Below are 16,939 nucleotides of genomic sequence, written 5' to 3'. Positions count from 1 at the left end.
GCACTCCTCATACTCGACTCTCCGTACAAGCTCAAACACTTCCCACTATCCCGAAAAAGACGGCTCAGGACGAACATGTTGAAGTTGTCTGAATGTTTCGAACACATGGGCGTCTCTTTCTGGGGACACAGGGTCATAACTCAGGCAACAGGATGAAATAATACGGTTTAAAGCATATTCAAAAAGATTAAGACTTGCAATTTGAACTTCAAGCAATGTAGGTACACAGTCAGCTCCTTCGTCTGCTTCTTCTCAAAAATTCACACTAAACAGGAGATATCTCTTGGTGTCGTAAACTCATACTAGTCGGTCAAAACCTGCTTGCTTGTAAGCCGCAGACCCCAATCCATTTTCCACTTGGAGATCAGTCTTACGGCATCATGATTTTCCCGGGTTTCATACCAGTGGAACTCGGAGCTCCCATGGATGCGGAAGAAGTGGGTGTCGCGTTGGAGGTAGGAGTTGATCTCTTCATCAGCGCCGACGTCGAAGAGGACGCAGGGTGATCAATCTGATGTGATGGGGTAAGCTACCAACTACTTTTATTCCTGGAGCACTCTACGTACCTGCTGATGCTGAAATTTTGAGTCAGTCCTCGAATATTTGACTTTGGGCCGTGATTCGGAGTGGATAATCTTACCTGCTGAATTGTGCCTCGAGGCATGGCAACAGTGGTTGCAATGAGCAAAGCCCAGATGTATTCGACGCGCATGGTGGATCACAGTTCTGAATGATAATCTTGCTTTCGGAGATAATTGGAATCTTTGGTTTCTTGGTGGTCGCTGATTCCACGCTGAAATCCGCGGAAACTTCAGGGTTAATATAGTCTCTGTCGAAATAGTGATCCTAGATATTCACCCGTAGGTATTACATCAACCTTTCGTAAGGAAGAGACAATATTGCCTGTATCCCCAGACGTCTTGAACTTGAAACGCAATTTAAGAGGATTAAATGATGTCAAAGGCATGTAGGGGCCGTGTGATTTTATCCTTGACGGCATCGACATTCTTTGCAACTCGAATATATCCCTTGACCCGATGACGGGTAAACGTGGACTCACAAATGACAGCGTGCTTCCATTAGCATACGCCAAGGAAACGTGATATAGAGGTCCAGGTAGACGATTGAGACAGAAGAAGGACTAAATCGGGCTCCAAAGCTCCGGGGTGATCATGTCATATCAGTGCTAGTAGTCTAGGATGAGTGTCATCACAGTGGGCTGGAGGAAAGAGAATATGTAGAGTGCAGAAAGTTCCTAGTATAACTTGAAAGGAAGAGCAAACCAAAAACCTGTCTCCTTATAACGCAAGCTACCATAGACAGGCCCTGTAAAGGGAAATCACGAGCATGAGTTGCTGTTCTAGGGGTAAAGGCAACTGTATAACCTCAGCCCTTGATGGTGGCGATGAGCACCGAGGGACATCCAAGGGGCGAACCACTCCTGCATGACGTCCTCACTTGACATGATCAAAACAATTTGAACAATTCAGCTGATCGGATTTCCGACGAATGCTAGTCAACAAAATAGCAGATCAGCGGGAAGGAAGATCTCAATCTTACACTAGTATATACTATTTGGCTAGCATGCCGGATCTCTACAGATTCGCAATAACCCGGGGTAGATCTTCCATATTCTCCAAGAAAACATCAAACTCACCCCGTACCTTATCCATGTCTTCATTGATATCGTCCGTCCAGCGGTGGATGTAAATGGTCTTCATCCCAACTTGTTTTGCGCCCCGTAGGTCATATGCGTGCGCAGCCACCATCACTACCTCTTCGGGCTTTCTCTGGATGAACTCCAGTGCTTTACGATATGCGTCTAAGCTCGGTTTGTAGAGCCCGAGTAATTGACTTGAGAATAGCATATTGAACTTCAGCCCGGACGAGCGTATCAGGTCCAACTGGAGACGCGTAGTTCCATTGGCGTGAACGAACACCTCAAGCCCCAGATCCTCTCTGATTGATTGGATCGCCTGGGGCACCTCGGGCCATGCGAACTGGGAATGCCATTTCACAATCATATGGCTTTTCTCCGCTTGGCCCAGATGAGATTGTAAATGCGGGAACTTTTGCGCCAAGACCTTGTCCATCGCCCGGGAGAGAGTTTGGTCGATGTCCTCGGGGGCGAGATTTAGGCGAATCCGCTCTTCGTTTTCGTCAAAATACTGCTGGCGCCATTGCAGGGCGAGTTTGGACGCCTCATCTTTTGGAATAGAGGCGGGGGCGGACTGAACAGCGCTGGAATGCCAGTCCAGGCAAGTGCCCATGAAGTCAAAGAACACAGCCTTAGGTTTGGTCTGGGCGGCCATAACGGAGCGTAAATGAGACATGCACAAGTAGTAGATCCTTCAAGTTTAGATCAAATTTCAGTATCTACTAAACGTTTAATATTCATGGATCCATGGATCGGGCGACTTGGATTATAAATCCGCGCGCTCCAAAAGTTGCTGACCAAACCCGTGAAGAACTCCAAATCCTCGAATCCTCTCTGACTCACTGGGAATCAAATGCGCCAGTGCGCCTAGCGTATGCCAATAATAGCTGTGCCATGGAAGAAAATCGGGTAGAGTTTCCATAAAAAAATCCCAGAATGAAATATTACCCTAGCTATACCTGATGCGGCTTGTCGAAAGGCTGCCAGGGTCGGATAGAAGCGGTAGATCTACGAGCGGAGTAGCGTGGCCTGTGTGGCTGTCACAACAGTGCCCGGTGGGGGCGATCGATGGATGCAGAGGATTCGTTATTTCAGCTAGCTACTGTTCTTTCTCAAGTGAAGCAAGTTGCGAGTATTGGCTCCTAAATAAACCTTATTATGTTATCACCGTAAGACAGCAAAAGCAAATCAGATCATAAAATCAGATAATCCAAACTTTCTTATCGCGATAAAGCTGTCAGCTTGCATCATCGAGGGATCATCCTCTACAAATAGCATATGTTCTTCGCAGCACCTGGCAGTCCTCCAGGGCAGAATCGTTCCACAACAGGTCCTTTTGGATTTTCCTTTTTTTTTTTCTTTTTTTAAAGTCTTGCAATGCCTGTGCAGCTTCTCATCCTGACGCATCCCACATGTCAAAGGAGGGGTATCCTTACCTAAGCGTCGTCAGCTGCCGCGGCCGAGCACTGGTCCCTTTTTTTTTTTCTTTTCTTGTCTTTCTTTTTTGGCGACAAAGTCCTTCACTCGTAACTCGGGGTGACCCCGATGCCCAGTATGCTTTTCTGAGCTTTTCACCAGGGGCTTCGAGTCTGGTGGCTGTGCTCAATCTCCCCATAACACCCTTTCTTTCTCTTGGAACGTGTCTCCATGGCGGAGGCTCCACCCATTATCTTCATAGCCAGGTACGTGGATCCGTTAAAGAAGAAGAGCCCCCCCTCTGACCTGAACAGACATGGCGCTCGTCTTGACGCAGCCGACAAGAACTGGCACCTGACCTCCCCGACCCCCTACGATCCTCCCTTGTCATATGGAGGCTGGATTCAGTCTCGCGCCCTGGGGGTTCGCATTGCTAGCCTGTTGGAGGCCTCAGAGTTCACAGGGAATCCACCGCAAGCTGGGAGCAATAAACCTTCAGCCGGAAAAGCCACCGAAGACCCCCAAGATTCCCTGACTTCGGATTCATCTCCTCGTTACAATGTGATCGTCCATACCTCTCCCTACCTTCGATGCGTCCAAACCGCTATCGCCCTGAGCGCGGGGCTCAAACAAGCACGCGCTGATAATGATGTGGATAAAGTGAGCTCGACGGGCCGTTCAACAAACTCTGCAGGGAATTTGGGCCCGCGCACGTTACTCCGGGTAGACGCGTTTCTGGGCGAGTGGCTGTCACCCGACTATTTTGATCAAATTATCCCCCCGCCTGCGTCAGATCGAATGGTGGCCTCGGCGAAATCTGAGCTTTTGCGTCGTGATGAAATCATGACGACCCCCACCGTGCGAGAAGGCGCGAGGTCTTCATCTGGTCACTTCCCCGGCGGTTGGGGGAGTCCATCCCACCCAACATCCCCCAGGAACGAGACAGAAATTGCGGCGCAGAGCCAGTCTCCACCCCCGACGCATTACTTCCAGCGCCAGCGGGCGAGCACTGTGAATACGCCGCAAAGCCCCCTCCCCGCGAGTAAAGCCCCACAGGCGTTGAGCCAGCTCGATACCAACCTCGAATCCTTAGCCCCCGCCTCGTATGTGCCCCCGACACCGGGCTATGCCGTCTCTGCATCGGATCCAATCCCTGCCGGATATGTGGCACACGCGAGAGATGCCTGCACCAAGATTGACTACCAATGGGATAGTATGCGAACTCCGACCTGGGGGAATGGGGGTGAATTTGGCGAAGAGTGGAGCATAATGCAAGAACGTGTCAACGATGGATTTGAAAAAATGTTGGAATGGTACGAGAAACCATCTAACTCCCGCTCATCCTGCGTGGTACCAGGATCGGATAGTACAGAAAACGACAGTCGACCCGTACAAACCGTTCTCATTATCGTCACCCATGGCGCAGACTGCAACGCTCTGATCAACTCTCTCGCAGGCCGCCCGCTTTTGTTGGACATTGGGACTGCATCTCTTACTTTGTCTGTGCCTCGAGACCGTTTGCCTGGGGTAGAAGAGGGTCCGGAACAAATGAGTGATCCTACCTACCAGCAAAACAATACCTCGACATCACGAAAATATGCAATGCCACTGATCGCATCCACTGACCATCTGCGAGCGGGGGTTAACCCGTCTCAACTCACGTCCCTTGCTTCCCCGTCAGCCCCCAAGCCTTCCTCCCAGCCTTCGGTCTCGACGTATCGTCGTGTTGGCTCCCGCTCGGCCGCCATTCACAGCTCCCTTTCACTGGGCCCAGCCCCAGCGCTAGGATGGGCATTCATGCAGCGACCAGTCACGTCAGGATCTCCCTCAGGTGCATCCGGTCTTTGGGGATCCATCTCCTCCCCTACTGACGAAGATGATGAGGCAGATAACTTGGTGCCCAACTTTAGGGACAGCCAACCGACCAGCCCAGATCCGCCATGCCCAGAGCCTGTGGTGAATATGGTAAATACCACTGGTTGGAAAAATAAACAACCTCAGAGAACAAAATCTCAACGAGGACTCTGGGGAAGTGCCCAGTCTCTGGAGGACCGCGAGGTTGGCTCGCGTCGGCGGTGGACGCTGGCAGAGCAAAAACTATGAGAATCATGACCACCCTTTTCCCCCTTCATGACTTGCAATGCCTGTTTTGTTTCTTTTCGCTCTTTTGCGAGTATACCTCTTTGCATGGCGCTCGGTGTTTACTTTCGATTTCCATTGGATTGCCATAGCTGTGGTTAACTTCTCTTTGGTCCGATATGAATGGGTTAGCAAGGACAATATGATCCATCTCCCACCCCCCTGTCTTGATCGACGAGACGCTTTTCAAATCTGTAGACTAAGTGGCGGTGAGTCGTTCGGCCTTTCTGGGGATGGAAACGTAGACACCTGAATTGTGGCATTGCGGCTGTGTGTATTTGTGCCTGGGTGCCTGGAATTTAGGGCACCTAGATTAGCCCCGGATCGACCGAATCCAATTGTTGTTCCATTAATTCCCTCCAGTATGGAGCTTTGGGTTGATTCTTTCTCCTATTTCCTATCCTCCGCGTCTCCTCTTCTGTACACTCATTCTTCAATTGAACCCCCACCCTCTTTCGTCTTTTCGTATCAGAGTAACCCCGCCTCCGCATTCCATGTCAACACTCGAATCCGCCGGCCTTTCGGGCGTATATGCCTCGGGCCAAACCGGCCATCCGGACCTGCGCTTGATCCATTACAATGACGTCTATCATGTAGAGTATGAGCTCTTTTCGGTGAAGCTGTGCGGTCCCTTTCTCCCCTGCTGACCCCCCCGCTTTTTAGACCTGGATCTGCGGAACCCATTGGCGGGGTACCTCGATTCCAGTCGCTTGTGAACTATTATCGGTCCGACGCGCAGTTTGCCGGACAGCCCGGAATCCTCACGTTCTTCTCGGGTGATGCATTCAATCCTAGTATTGAAAGCACTGTAACCAAGGGAAGGCATATGGTTCCGTTTCTCAACGCCATTGGGACGGACGTCGCCTGTGTGGGAGTGAGTACACGAATCTAAATTGGATTCCGGACTTGGCAATCCCGCTGACACAGTCAGAATCATGACCTTGACTTTGGAGTCGCGCAATTTCGGCATTTGGCCGGCCAATGTCATTTCCCGTGGCTTCTTGCGAATGTCTTGGACCCGGCTCTGGGTGATGGCGTTCCTATTGCCAACTGCGGGAAGACGACCATGCTGACCTCCTCCAACGGCATCAAGATAGGAGTCATTGGACTTGGAGAGCGAGAGTGGTAAGGCTGAATGTATAAGCGAAGACCCCGGGCCCTCTTCCGCATGCTAACGATGTTCAGGCTCGGGACTATCAATTCTCTCCCACCCAATCTGATTTATAAATCAGCAACCGAGACGGCCAAGGAACTGGCTCCGCAACTCCGGGAGCAAGGGGCAGAGGTTATTATTATAGTTTCTCATCAACGGGAGCCCAATGATGAAAAGCTTGCGAGAAACCTCCCCCCGGGACTGGTCGATATCATCTTGGGTGGACACGATCATTATTATGCTCATAACGTCATCAATGGCGTCCATGTCCTTCGCTCAGGAACAGATTTCAAACAGCTGAGCTACATCGAAGCTTTCCGCAAGTCGGACAAATCAACTGGCTGGGACTTCAACATCGTGAGACGCGACGTTGTGCGTTCGATCCCTGAGGACCCTGGAGCGATGAGCATGGTCGACCGTCTCACGTCCAGTCTCAAATCCAAGTTGGATAAACCTATCGGGTATACAGCGATTGCGTTGGATGGCCGGTTTTCTACTGTTCGACAACGTGAGTCTAATCTCGGCAATTTCGTCTGCGATCTCATGCGCTTCTATCATAATGCCGATTGTGCTATGATGGCCGGAGGGACTATCCGTGGTGATCAAATCTATTCACCGGGAATATTAAGATTGAAAGATCTCTTAAACTGCTTTCCGTTTGAAGACCCGGTCGTTCTTCTCCGGCTCAATGGCAAGGCTTTACTGGAAGCCATAGAGAACGGCGTTAGTACCCTTCCGGCTCTTGAAGGCCGCTTTACCCAGGTATCGAACATCGCATTCGGGTTCAAAGCAGACCGCCCACCAGGATCACGAGTGACATTTGCGCGCGTCGGGGGCGAACCCATCGACTTACAGCGTATGTACACCGTTGCCACGCGTGGATACATGGCTCGCGGAAAGGATGGGTTTTCATCTCTCTTGGTTAAATCTGAAGGCGGCGAGGTAGAAGAGCTGGTTTGCGAAGAGAATGGAGTCTTGATAAGCACGATTCTGCGCCAATATTTCCAGAGCCTAAAGGTTCTAGGGAAATGGCGTTACTGGAGTCCAAGTCTCCATCGCCACTGGGGCGCAGTACATCGCAGCCTGCACGGCAAAGGATATCTGAAGCCACCCTCTGCATTCGCATCTCCTATATCGGAGAAGACTCCCAAGCATCCATTGACTGATCGACCACCGCTCAGTCGAACTGGCCGTCAATCTTACTATTACGGTCGCTTTCCCAAAGAAGTGGAGCGGCCCACCCCGCATCCCGAAGATGGAATTCATAGCAGCGATGCCATGGACTCCGATTCGGATGACGACCCAGATGTTCTCACCTCGCCTCGCGCTGTAACAAACTATGTGACACAGCCTGCTCGGTCTTCGGCAGAAGAAGAATATCGTCTTCAGCTGGCACGCCGGGTGGTTCGAAAGTGGATGCGCCATGCGGGCCTCCATCCCACGGTTCTGGACGAGATAGAAGGGGAAGGGGAACTCACGCCTCCTTGGACGTCCGCCATCTTACCTCGCCTCGAGGGTCGCATCGTGGTGGAATGAAAATTCCAAGCAGCCTCTCCTTTTCGGAATCTATTGTTATCCGTTGTCCTGTCTGGTGGTCTTTTATCATACTCTTCCTTAGCCCACTTATTCTTACTCTAGAATTCCAATAGACAGTATATTGCACTTGTGAGTTACAACTTCATAACTAAAGTGTGGAGAATTCGTAGGTAATTCGATCACATAAAACTTAAGGCGCGTGCTTGAGTTGAAACCATTTGCGCCATATTTAGAAAGAAATCCACTAGTTCTGTCAGCTCTCCAACGAAAATCCATCACTTTCATGCTTCGACAGCTCCCCAGCCACCTCCTCCCGCAGTCATGATAACCACACGGTCATGTGTTTTGACGTCGACAGTGTTTTTACCGCCAATATTGATATGGCGCGGTTCTCCCGTCTCACCATCTGTGGTAATCCACTGATTCAGGCCTGTCTCGGCATCTTCACCTCCCTCCAACCCATACGGTCTATGAACCCGTCGTTCTGAAAGGATGGAACATTTGACAGGTGCAAGGAACTCGATCTCACGTACGACGCCCTCACCACCGGGGTTCTTGCCTCGACCACCAGAGCCCTCGCGCAAAGTGAATTGGTGCAGCAACGTCGGATAGCGCTTTTCGAGTATCTCGGGATCTGTGATGCGAGTGTTGGTCATATGTACGTGCACTCCAGACTCGCCTTTCCAGGTTGGTCCCGCTCCGCTGCCTCCGGCGATTGTTTCGTAATAACCAAATCCAGGCTTAATCACTTTGCCCGCGGAGTCTGTCGTGGGGTCTGTGCCAAAGGTCAGATTGTTGCAGCATCCCTGAGATGCCGCGCAGGCCCGGAAAGCCTTCAACACCGTGTCTGTGATGCGCTGAGAGGTGACGACGTTGCCACCGACCACCGCAGCAGTTTTTGCTGGAGACAGGATACTCGGCGAAGGAACCTGGATATCGATCGGAGCGAGACAACCCTGGTTAAGTGGGACGTCGGCGTTGATCATACACCGCAAGCAATAAATAATAGCCGAGTGTGTGATGGCGATGGGTGCATTCCAGCTTCCGTATACCTCAGCGCCAGTGCCGGCAAAATCAAAGACAGCCGAGCCGGTGCTGCCATCGATAGTCACCTTAAGACGAATTGGCGTGCCATCGTCCATATAGTCCACAGCTTCCAATGGCTGTCCACCAAATTTCTGGTAGAGATCCTTGAGGAGGTTTCGGACAGCAGTTTCGGCCGTGGCTTGAATGGCATACATGTATTTCTGAACAGTCTCAACCCCATACTCGGCAAATAAAGCCTGGATTAAGGTGATTCCCCGAGTATTAGCTGCAATTTGCGCTTTCAGGTCTGACAAGTTGTCGCTAATGCATCGCGCGCCCGCACAGCCAGGGTATTGAGAAGGCTTTGTGACCAGTAGCTCAATAAGGCGTGCTTCGTCAAGGACACCATCGCTGACAATCTTCTCTCCTTCGATCGCAGCACCTTCTTGCCAGAGCTCTGTGGACTTGGGAGGCATAGACCCGGGCAAGATGCCACCGATATCGGCGTGGTGACCTCGAGATGCGACATAGAACATGATTGTAGTACCACCAGGACGGTCAAAAACGGGAGTAATAACCTAGATGTCTCCTGTTAGTAAAAGATAGCAGATGAGATATCTCAATCTCACGACATACCGTGATATCGGGGAGATGGGTACCACCACAACTAGGGTGGTTTGCCACGAGAACATCGCCATCCTTCAGTTTGCCCAGCCATTTCTCATGCTGGTAACGCACAGCGAATTGCATCGAACCCAGATGGACGGGCACGTGAGGAGCATTGGCCACCAGCCCTCCGTCTGGCGAGAACAGAGCACATGAGAAATCCAGTCGCTCTTTGATATTGGTTGAAACAGAGGTCTTCTGTAGTGTTCGGCCCATTTGCTCCGCAATGGACATGAAACGATGACCAAAGATACTCAATCGGATAGGATCAACTTCTTCTGACACTTGCGTTAACGAAGGAGCCGCCGAGGATTTCTCCTCCAAATCAATAACGATGCATGTTTCCAAAAGTTTTGCTGCGGAACCTGGGGAAACAACAATCGTTTGTGTCTTGTCAATGATCACAGCTGGTCCTGTGACCCGGCTACCTTTTTCCAGCTGGTCTAACAGGAACACGGGGGTCTCAATTCGCTCAGGGTGCCCATCGAAATAAGCCGATGTGATGCTGGCAGGAGATATAGTAACGTCTTTGATCGAAATTTCCCGGAGTTGCTCCAGTGGGCTGCGTTCAGTGCGAATATTGGAAGAAGCGACTGTTCGCACCCGGATATCATCCACTAAAACGGCACGGTCTGAGTTGAAATTAAATTCGCGACGATGACGTTCACGGAAAGCACCCAAGAAGTCCGACGAATCTTCCGGTCGCAGTATCATCAGGCTTGTATCAGATCCTTCATAGCGCATATTGAGATACTGTTCATGGCGGACCTGATCGGGTGAGAATCCCTGGGTCTGCATCTCCTCAGTAGCTGCACCAGACATATCGTCGAACCGCTGCAGAAGAGAGGCGTGAGAGGAGCTGTATTCAGAAGAAATAGGCTCTTGTGATTCCTTCACAACTTCTGCAAGAGCCAAACCATACGCTGAGAGCACAGAAGAATATTTGTGCATGATGATTCTCGATATTCCGAGGGATGCAGCCACGGAACAAGCATGCTGTCCGCCAGCACCACCAAAACAGGCCAGATGGTGTGAAGCCGTCTCAAATCCTCGAGCTTCTGTGAGATTGCGGATTGGTCGTGCCATCGACTCGTCTGCAACTTTCAGAAACCCAAGGGCTACCTCTTCCGCGGTATACTCCGGCTGAGAGAGCTGGCGACGTTCCGCATTGATTTGAGAAGTCAGTTCACGGAACTTTTGTGCCGTGACATCGGTATCAAGCGGTTGATCTTCGTTAGGTCCGAAGATATGAGGGAAGTACTCGGGAAGCAGGCGACCCAAGAAAAGATTGGCATCGGTGACAGTCAATGGCCCGCCTTTGCGGTAGCATGCGGGACCAGGGTGTGCACTGGCCGACTCGGGTCCGACGTAAAAAAGACCGTTTCTCCAGGAGAGAATAGAGCCACCGCCAGCAGCAACCGTATTGATATCAAGTTGGGGCGATTGGATTAAAACGCCGGCGACCTGGGACCCGAAGACATGCTCCAAGTGACCATCAAAGCGAGAAACATCCGTCGAAGTTCCACCCATATCGAACCCAATAACGGGAGTCTTCTCCACAGGATCGTAACTGGTCGCAGCGAACCCCACAACTCCAGCAGCAGGGCCGGACAGGATGGCTTTCAGGCCACTGAACTTCCGGAAATCGACCAGGCCGCCGTCGGATTGCATGAACTCGAAGCGGCATTTGTCTTGCCGCTCCAGCCCACCTTCGAAACTCGATGAAATGGAGTCGATGTAAGTCTTGATTACCGGTGTCAGGTAGGCATCGGCAGCAGCTGACATGCCCCGAGGCACGATCTTAATCATGGGCTGTAATTTTGATGATAGTGTGACGGAGAACCCCATCTGTTCCGCGATCTCACCAATCTTCTGCTCGTGATCGGGATAAGCAAATGAATGAACTAGGGCCACAGATAGAGAATGGTAGCCTTGCTCCTTCAGACGTTGGAGCTCTGCGCGCACATGGTCGATGCTCTAGTTCCTCAATCACCCGGAACTTTTCTCCAGTCACGCCTTCCACGATTCGAGCTTCTTTAAAACACTCGGAGTCGGCAGACGGGTGACAGGGGACGATTCTTTCGCGGACCTCTACCACGCTCTCCGGTAGCACTCCTGGGCGGGCCATGGATAAGTCAAAGATATCAGGCCGGGACTGGTCCCCAATCTTCAGCAGATCTCGGAATCCCTTCGTTGTGAATAGAACGGATCGAGCACCCTTGCGCTCAAGTAAGGCGTTTGTCGCCACTGTTGTTCCCATTCTAAGACAGCCAATGCGATCGATTTCCAGTGGCTGCCCTCGTGGATGTGATTTTCCAGTCACAAGCTCAAGGATTCGACGGATTCCCTCGGTGGGGGCATCCTGATAATGTGAGGGGTCCACGGACAACAACTTCAGAACAATGTCTGGGCTGCCAGGAACTATGGCATGTACATCCGTGAATGTGCCTCCTCTGTCTATTGAGATAGTGATCTTCCCGGGCTCAGCCATAATGCAGAGGTAGTCTTCGCGTGGTGCTAATATAGGCCAATTCAAGGGCTGTGGTATTCAAAATAGTCTGATTACCAGAAAGACGAGGAAGATGCAGATTAATATAGTGTAATTCGACGCTGGTATTGAGGGGCATTGGATCTCTTGACTATCGCACGCGGTCACGTGTCGGACCGACGGGGGCTATCATCGGGCCGACACGTGACGACCAGTCGCCCCGAACCGATTCACATTGGAACTTGAAGGAGCAGCCTGAGATCAGCAGATCCATAATGGCGTAGACCGGGGCTAGTAGCTTTGTGATTATATTCAGATTTGGATGGCAAGCTGTACGCCAGCTAGTACTACGTGTGGAATTCATATTCCTTATCCTCTTCTTACCACCGGGTCTAATAATCAAGAATCAGAATTACGGGCCATTGCCCCGGATATCGATGAATACACTTCTTTTTCCTCCATCGCACCTCTCATCAATTCCCAAAAGCGTAGGGAGATACCAGTGCTGAAATTATCATTGAAGTGACCTGAGACCTAGATCTGAAAGGATAAAATTCCGCAATTTGAAGACCTAAGCTTACTAGTACCATGCAATAATGCGATGTACTAGTAGTGGATCACTGCGTCAAGTGACCCGTCTATCGGTACAAATTACTTTCAATCCAGTCCGTATCCATGTCAATATCAATCTGGTTCAAAGCTCCCTCCCATATCGCCGAATCGTCATTGGGGTCAAAACGAAAAGAGATATCCTGGAGTGAGGGTAAATTGCTCGCTTGTTGCCAGTCATCCGAGGTGATTGCGACACTAGTATCAACTTCTTGGGCATCCAGGCTTCTGGATCCCTCGGCCGCGAGCTCACTCAGCCCGTTGGAATAGCTGCGCAGAACCCTAGGCCCAATCGACGCTTGCAGCTCAAGAAGTAAGGAGTGCCGAGAACTCAAGTAGGCATTGCCTTGATCAGCCATGCTGCGGAGAATCCCCAGGGCATTTTCCATCGCTCGGGCATTTACTACAGTTGGTGGAAACGCGGCATTTACCATGACAAGGAGCAATGCCGCCGAAAAAATATACTCGCCGTCAAGATATCCATAGGTAGCTGTTGGCGTCTAGAGTCAGAAGTTCATTCGGTCTACTGGGTACTGCCCCACATACCGATCAAACTTTGTCTGCGTGCTGCATCCATTATCATAGTCGTAGCCCGAGCGGCTGTAATGCAGCTGTCAATCACAGCGACCGTGTTAGTGGCCAGACCTTCTCTCCAATCGTCCATGGAAGCCCCTAGGCGGCCTGATTCAAGGCGTCGCTGGATCACATAGAATACCAGGGGACGAGTGGTCATGTTGAGGCAAGAATAGAAATGCAAGTTCACCGATATGGTCTCCCGACTTATCGGGTTATCGAGGGTGGTAAAGTCAATGCGAAGGCGATCTGGTATCTGCCGTAGCCAGCTCGCCAGATCGTTGGTTATACTCTGGACAGACCTTATAAGGTTCGACCCAGAGCGAGGTTTTTTGCGGGTAGATTTCTAACAATAACGCTTTAGCCTGAGAAACTTGGGAGGGAGATAACGAATTATGATCAACAGGTACTCACCTTCTCCAATCCTTCCTAGGATGCGAGATAACTTCGTATAATGACCAAGTACGACAGACGGCCAGGGCTCAGGAGTAGAGCCATCCTTGAGATAAAGTCAGAGAGTCGTACAAATTCGGTATGTCCTTGTTACATACCAATTCTGCGGGCCACTTGGTTCCAATGTCTTCATCATGAATCGTGATCGGGTTCCCTGATTTGACAGATAAAAGGCTGTCGAGGATTCCTAGCCTCAGCAATCTCGACTTCTTTACATGCACTGGAGCGGAATTCTTACCGGTCTAGACTATAGACTGACCACCAAGCCTGTCGCCTACGCTTCCTATCCGCTTCGCTAAGATCCGCGTCAACAACCTCTTGATGAAGACCAAGAGATATAGCCATACGAAGGGCGAGGCCAATCTGAAGTCTGTCAGATATGAAAACTCAAGTCCAAGAGAACCAGGAGAAACAGGAGGATCGACTCACATAAAGGAACGCTGCATCCCGACGATTTAAATTCTGCATGTAATATGCAACGTAGCATAGGACTTCTACAAAAAATATCGAGCCCTCCTCATGGATATCGGGAAGAAACCGCAAAGCATGCTTGAAATATTTGAATCCCGGAGGACCATCATCACCCGACCACTGGTTCACCGAATACATCAAGCCAAAGGCGATGACAAGAAGGATTTGACAGTACATCAGACATGACTCCCGATGAGAGAAATCTGGGGGATGATGATAAACAATGTCTAATCTTTCTTCAAACTGAGCCGGTCGGATTAAAGAAAAGATCGTGCCGATGTAGGCGTATTGAGTATAGAATAGCTTCTTGGCGAACTCGAAAGGGGGCAGTTGGGGGAGCGGGCCCCCGACTGGCCGCCGCAAGGAGGAGGGGTCGTCGTAGAGAGGACGCACGTCCCATGCAAGGTTCTGGGAGGTTGGGTTCAGACGCTTCGCTAGATGGGTTGCCGAGGACGCTCCCACAAAGTCTGCATGTCTGCGTGAGAAAACCTGGAAGCTTTCAATCAGTGCAGGTTATTATACGCACGACGCTCGCCTGATCGGTTCAGGAATAGATTTTCGGTGTCTTTATACCACCAGTCATCTCGTTCTGCAGACACTTCGGCTTCCTGGGGATCGGAGTTGGATGTAGAAGCGATGGGTGTACTCAAGGGCCGATTCCTCACTGTAATCTTTCTGTCAACCCGTTGGACGCGGACGAGATGTGACCGTTCTCATGTCTGCTAACCTGGTGGGGCGCGGGCCTGTGCCTGCAAATGTCGGTAGTAACTAGTGGAGGTTCGATAAGTTCCAAGGTCCCAATGGCAAAAGATTAATAGGTCTACCTTTCCGGGATCGAGATTCTCTTCTCCGCCTCGGTGTATACACATACGTGGCCAACATCTACACAGGCTGCGCAGGGAAGAGGGGGTTTGCCAGCGCAGCGCGTCTTGCGTGCCCGGCATCTATTGCACCTGCAGGTATGATTTAGTACTCGGGTTTTGAGGATCTGGTGCTCTACACATACGCTACCGTTGATCGTCTACTGGAATGGCCTGCACGAGACATTCTGACTGCCATTTCCAGTTGAGCCTTCGTAGAAAGTAGATGGACGCAGCAGACAAAGTTGTGTCGGGAGCGTCGGGCCGATGGCTCCACCGCCAGCGTAATCATCCGTACAGATTATCTATCTAATGACGTGTCTATGGTCTATTCGCGGTGTGTAGCACATGTTGTCTGTGGTGTCTATGGCCTTGGAGCAGGTGAGCATGATCTCGATGAGCTAATCGCAGTAAGAAACAGTCGAGACAGCCTGCAGTATCGGGGCGAAGTCGCCGCGGCTGACGAGTTAAACCGCGTCAACCACAGCCCCTCCAGACACCCGTACTATTCTCAGGTTATAGTACGCACGGCTCAAGGGCCGAAAGCCGGATCGTTGGGGGTATATCTTTATGAAGATGTTTGGCTAAAGCAAGCAGGAGAAGCGCGGTAGCGCCCGCATTCCACGGAGAATACTCCTGGTCAGGTTCTTGGCCTCCCAGCATGCCTCCCAGCAGACATTCGTGCAAGTAGTTGCTCTGAAGATATCGCGGGATAGTACACATGCCTGCCCAGCCGTCAAATTCCCCACCTCAGATCTGAGGTATTCGCGATTATGTAGAGCGATCAAGCATAACTATTCTGTGTCTTGAGTCCCCTTTTGAAGTAATTAGGATCCCCCACACGGCTGGACATCGACCATGGGGCGGTAGGTACAATCTAAGTAGAGTACCTGCACTGGTACAAAGCAAAAAGCTTCACTTAGGGTGGAATCATATAGCCAATACTACCTGAGTGATCCTAGCAGATTGCAACCCAGCCATTCCGCATTGAAGCCCGTGAGAAACCACCGGTATGAAGCTTATCCTGTCGCAGCTCATGGGATGGCGGATGTCGCAATCCAAATACAACATGTTGAGTCTGTAAGAAGCTTGTAGTTGCACTATGAGTCAGATGACAAGACTGCTTGTCAAGCATCAGCTGGTCAACATGGCTGATGTATATTGTAACACCGAGTGAACTCGCGGTCCCTGCAGCAGGAATACACGTGATGTGTCTGTTTGTCCAGGCGATCAGACGCACTCGCGGCCGCGGAACCTCCGAGGGATCCCAATCACATTCTTCGCGTGGGGCCCGATATTAGGTCGCTCCACTGTGCAATGCGCCCCTGGCCCGATCGAACAAGCCCCCGTCGTCATGCGCCCTTGGCATGACCCCGGGTGGCTGTCATTTCGTGGCTGTCTTTCTTGTCCTTTGCGCATACGCCGATTCCCACCGCATGATTGCGGGTGGGAGGGAAACAAGCGTGGGCTCGGATTCTTTGGTTCTGATCCTCTTAGAAGCCCATGTGCATACTGACACTGGGCTTGTCCACGTCTTGGAAGGAGTAGTGGGGCGCCTCGTTGTTGACTGACCAATCTGTTTCATGCGTGGGTTTGGGTCGGAATCTTGTCTTCTCAGGGACAATGATCTGCTCGTACCTCCAGGAATCGGAGACCAACTATTGCAGGAGTGCAGGTGGCGCAGTGGTAGTTAAGTGTTGGATTAGTTATCAAGAACTAGGATCACTCGACCAGCACTGAGGTCTTATGCAATAGAAAGGTATAGAATGGCGATTCCGTAGTGCGCCCACTCTGTCTCGAACATCCGCGTCCGCTTCCTCCCCTTTCGCCATCCGTTCCCACTCTTTTCCCTCATTCTGCCAATCACCTCCCTCACCTGTTGTTTTCACCCC

The 16,939-nt window shown here is 51.0% G+C and overlaps 6 protein-coding genes across 6 annotated transcripts; 2 read left to right on the top strand and 4 right to left on the bottom strand.

Moving 5' to 3' along the window:
- Positions 1–302: 302 nt before the first annotated feature.
- Positions 303–712, bottom strand: N7468_009723 (uncharacterized protein; the record flags this gene model as incomplete). The annotated part of the gene is made up of 2 exons (XM_058479019.1): positions 303–467; positions 641–712. 2 exons carry the CDS (start codon positions 710–712, stop codon positions 303–305), a joined length of 237 nt encoding a protein of 78 aa, XP_058327349.1.
- Positions 713–1,595: 883 nt separating this feature from the next.
- On the bottom strand, positions 1,596–2,312 carry N7468_009722 (haloacid dehalogenase; the record flags this gene model as incomplete). Its single annotated transcript, XM_058479018.1, has 1 exon — positions 1,596–2,312. One exon carries the CDS (start codon positions 2,310–2,312, stop codon positions 1,596–1,598), a length of 717 nt encoding a protein of 238 aa, XP_058327348.1.
- A 992-nt stretch (positions 2,313–3,304) lies between these two features.
- Positions 3,305–5,176, top strand: N7468_009721 (uncharacterized protein; the record flags this gene model as incomplete). Its single annotated transcript, XM_058479017.1, has 1 exon — positions 3,305–5,176. One exon carries the CDS (start codon positions 3,305–3,307, stop codon positions 5,174–5,176), a length of 1,872 nt encoding a protein of 623 aa, XP_058327347.1.
- Positions 5,177–5,706: 530 nt separating this feature from the next.
- On the top strand, positions 5,707–7,901 carry N7468_009720 (putative 5'-nucleotidase; the record flags this gene model as incomplete). Its single annotated transcript, XM_058479016.1, has 4 exons — positions 5,707–5,810; positions 5,876–6,086; positions 6,144–6,337; positions 6,398–7,901. 4 exons carry the CDS (start codon positions 5,707–5,709, stop codon positions 7,899–7,901), a joined length of 2,013 nt encoding a protein of 670 aa, XP_058327346.1.
- A 281-nt stretch (positions 7,902–8,182) lies between these two features.
- Positions 8,183–12,084, bottom strand: N7468_009719 (5-oxoprolinase; the record flags this gene model as incomplete). The annotated part of the gene is made up of 3 exons (XM_058479015.1): positions 8,183–9,505; positions 9,564–11,497; positions 11,559–12,084. The coding sequence occupies 3 exons, from the start codon at positions 12,082–12,084 to the stop codon at positions 8,183–8,185; spliced, it is 3,783 nt and encodes a 1,260-aa protein (XP_058327345.1).
- Positions 12,085–12,719: 635 nt separating this feature from the next.
- Positions 12,720–15,234, bottom strand: N7468_009718 (transcription factor domain-containing protein; the record flags this gene model as incomplete). Its single annotated transcript, XM_058479014.1, has 11 exons — positions 12,720–13,180; positions 13,237–13,519; positions 13,566–13,609; positions 13,678–13,762; positions 13,815–13,890; positions 13,955–14,079; positions 14,146–14,654; positions 14,714–14,851; positions 14,915–14,936; positions 15,059–15,140; positions 15,194–15,234. 11 exons carry the CDS (start codon positions 15,232–15,234, stop codon positions 12,720–12,722), a joined length of 1,866 nt encoding a protein of 621 aa, XP_058327344.1.
- Between the last annotated feature and the right edge of the window lie 1,705 nt (positions 15,235–16,939).

This window comes from Penicillium chermesinum (assembly GCF_028974085.1).
Source record: "Penicillium chermesinum strain IBT 19713 chromosome Unknown utg000007l:1.0-2695246.0:1.0-2697696.0, whole genome shotgun sequence".
NCBI classification, from domain to species: Eukaryota; Fungi; Ascomycota; class Eurotiomycetes; order Eurotiales; family Aspergillaceae; genus Penicillium; species Penicillium chermesinum.
Note: the sequence above shows the minus strand (reverse complement) of the source record. Positions and strands in the feature narration are given on the sequence as shown.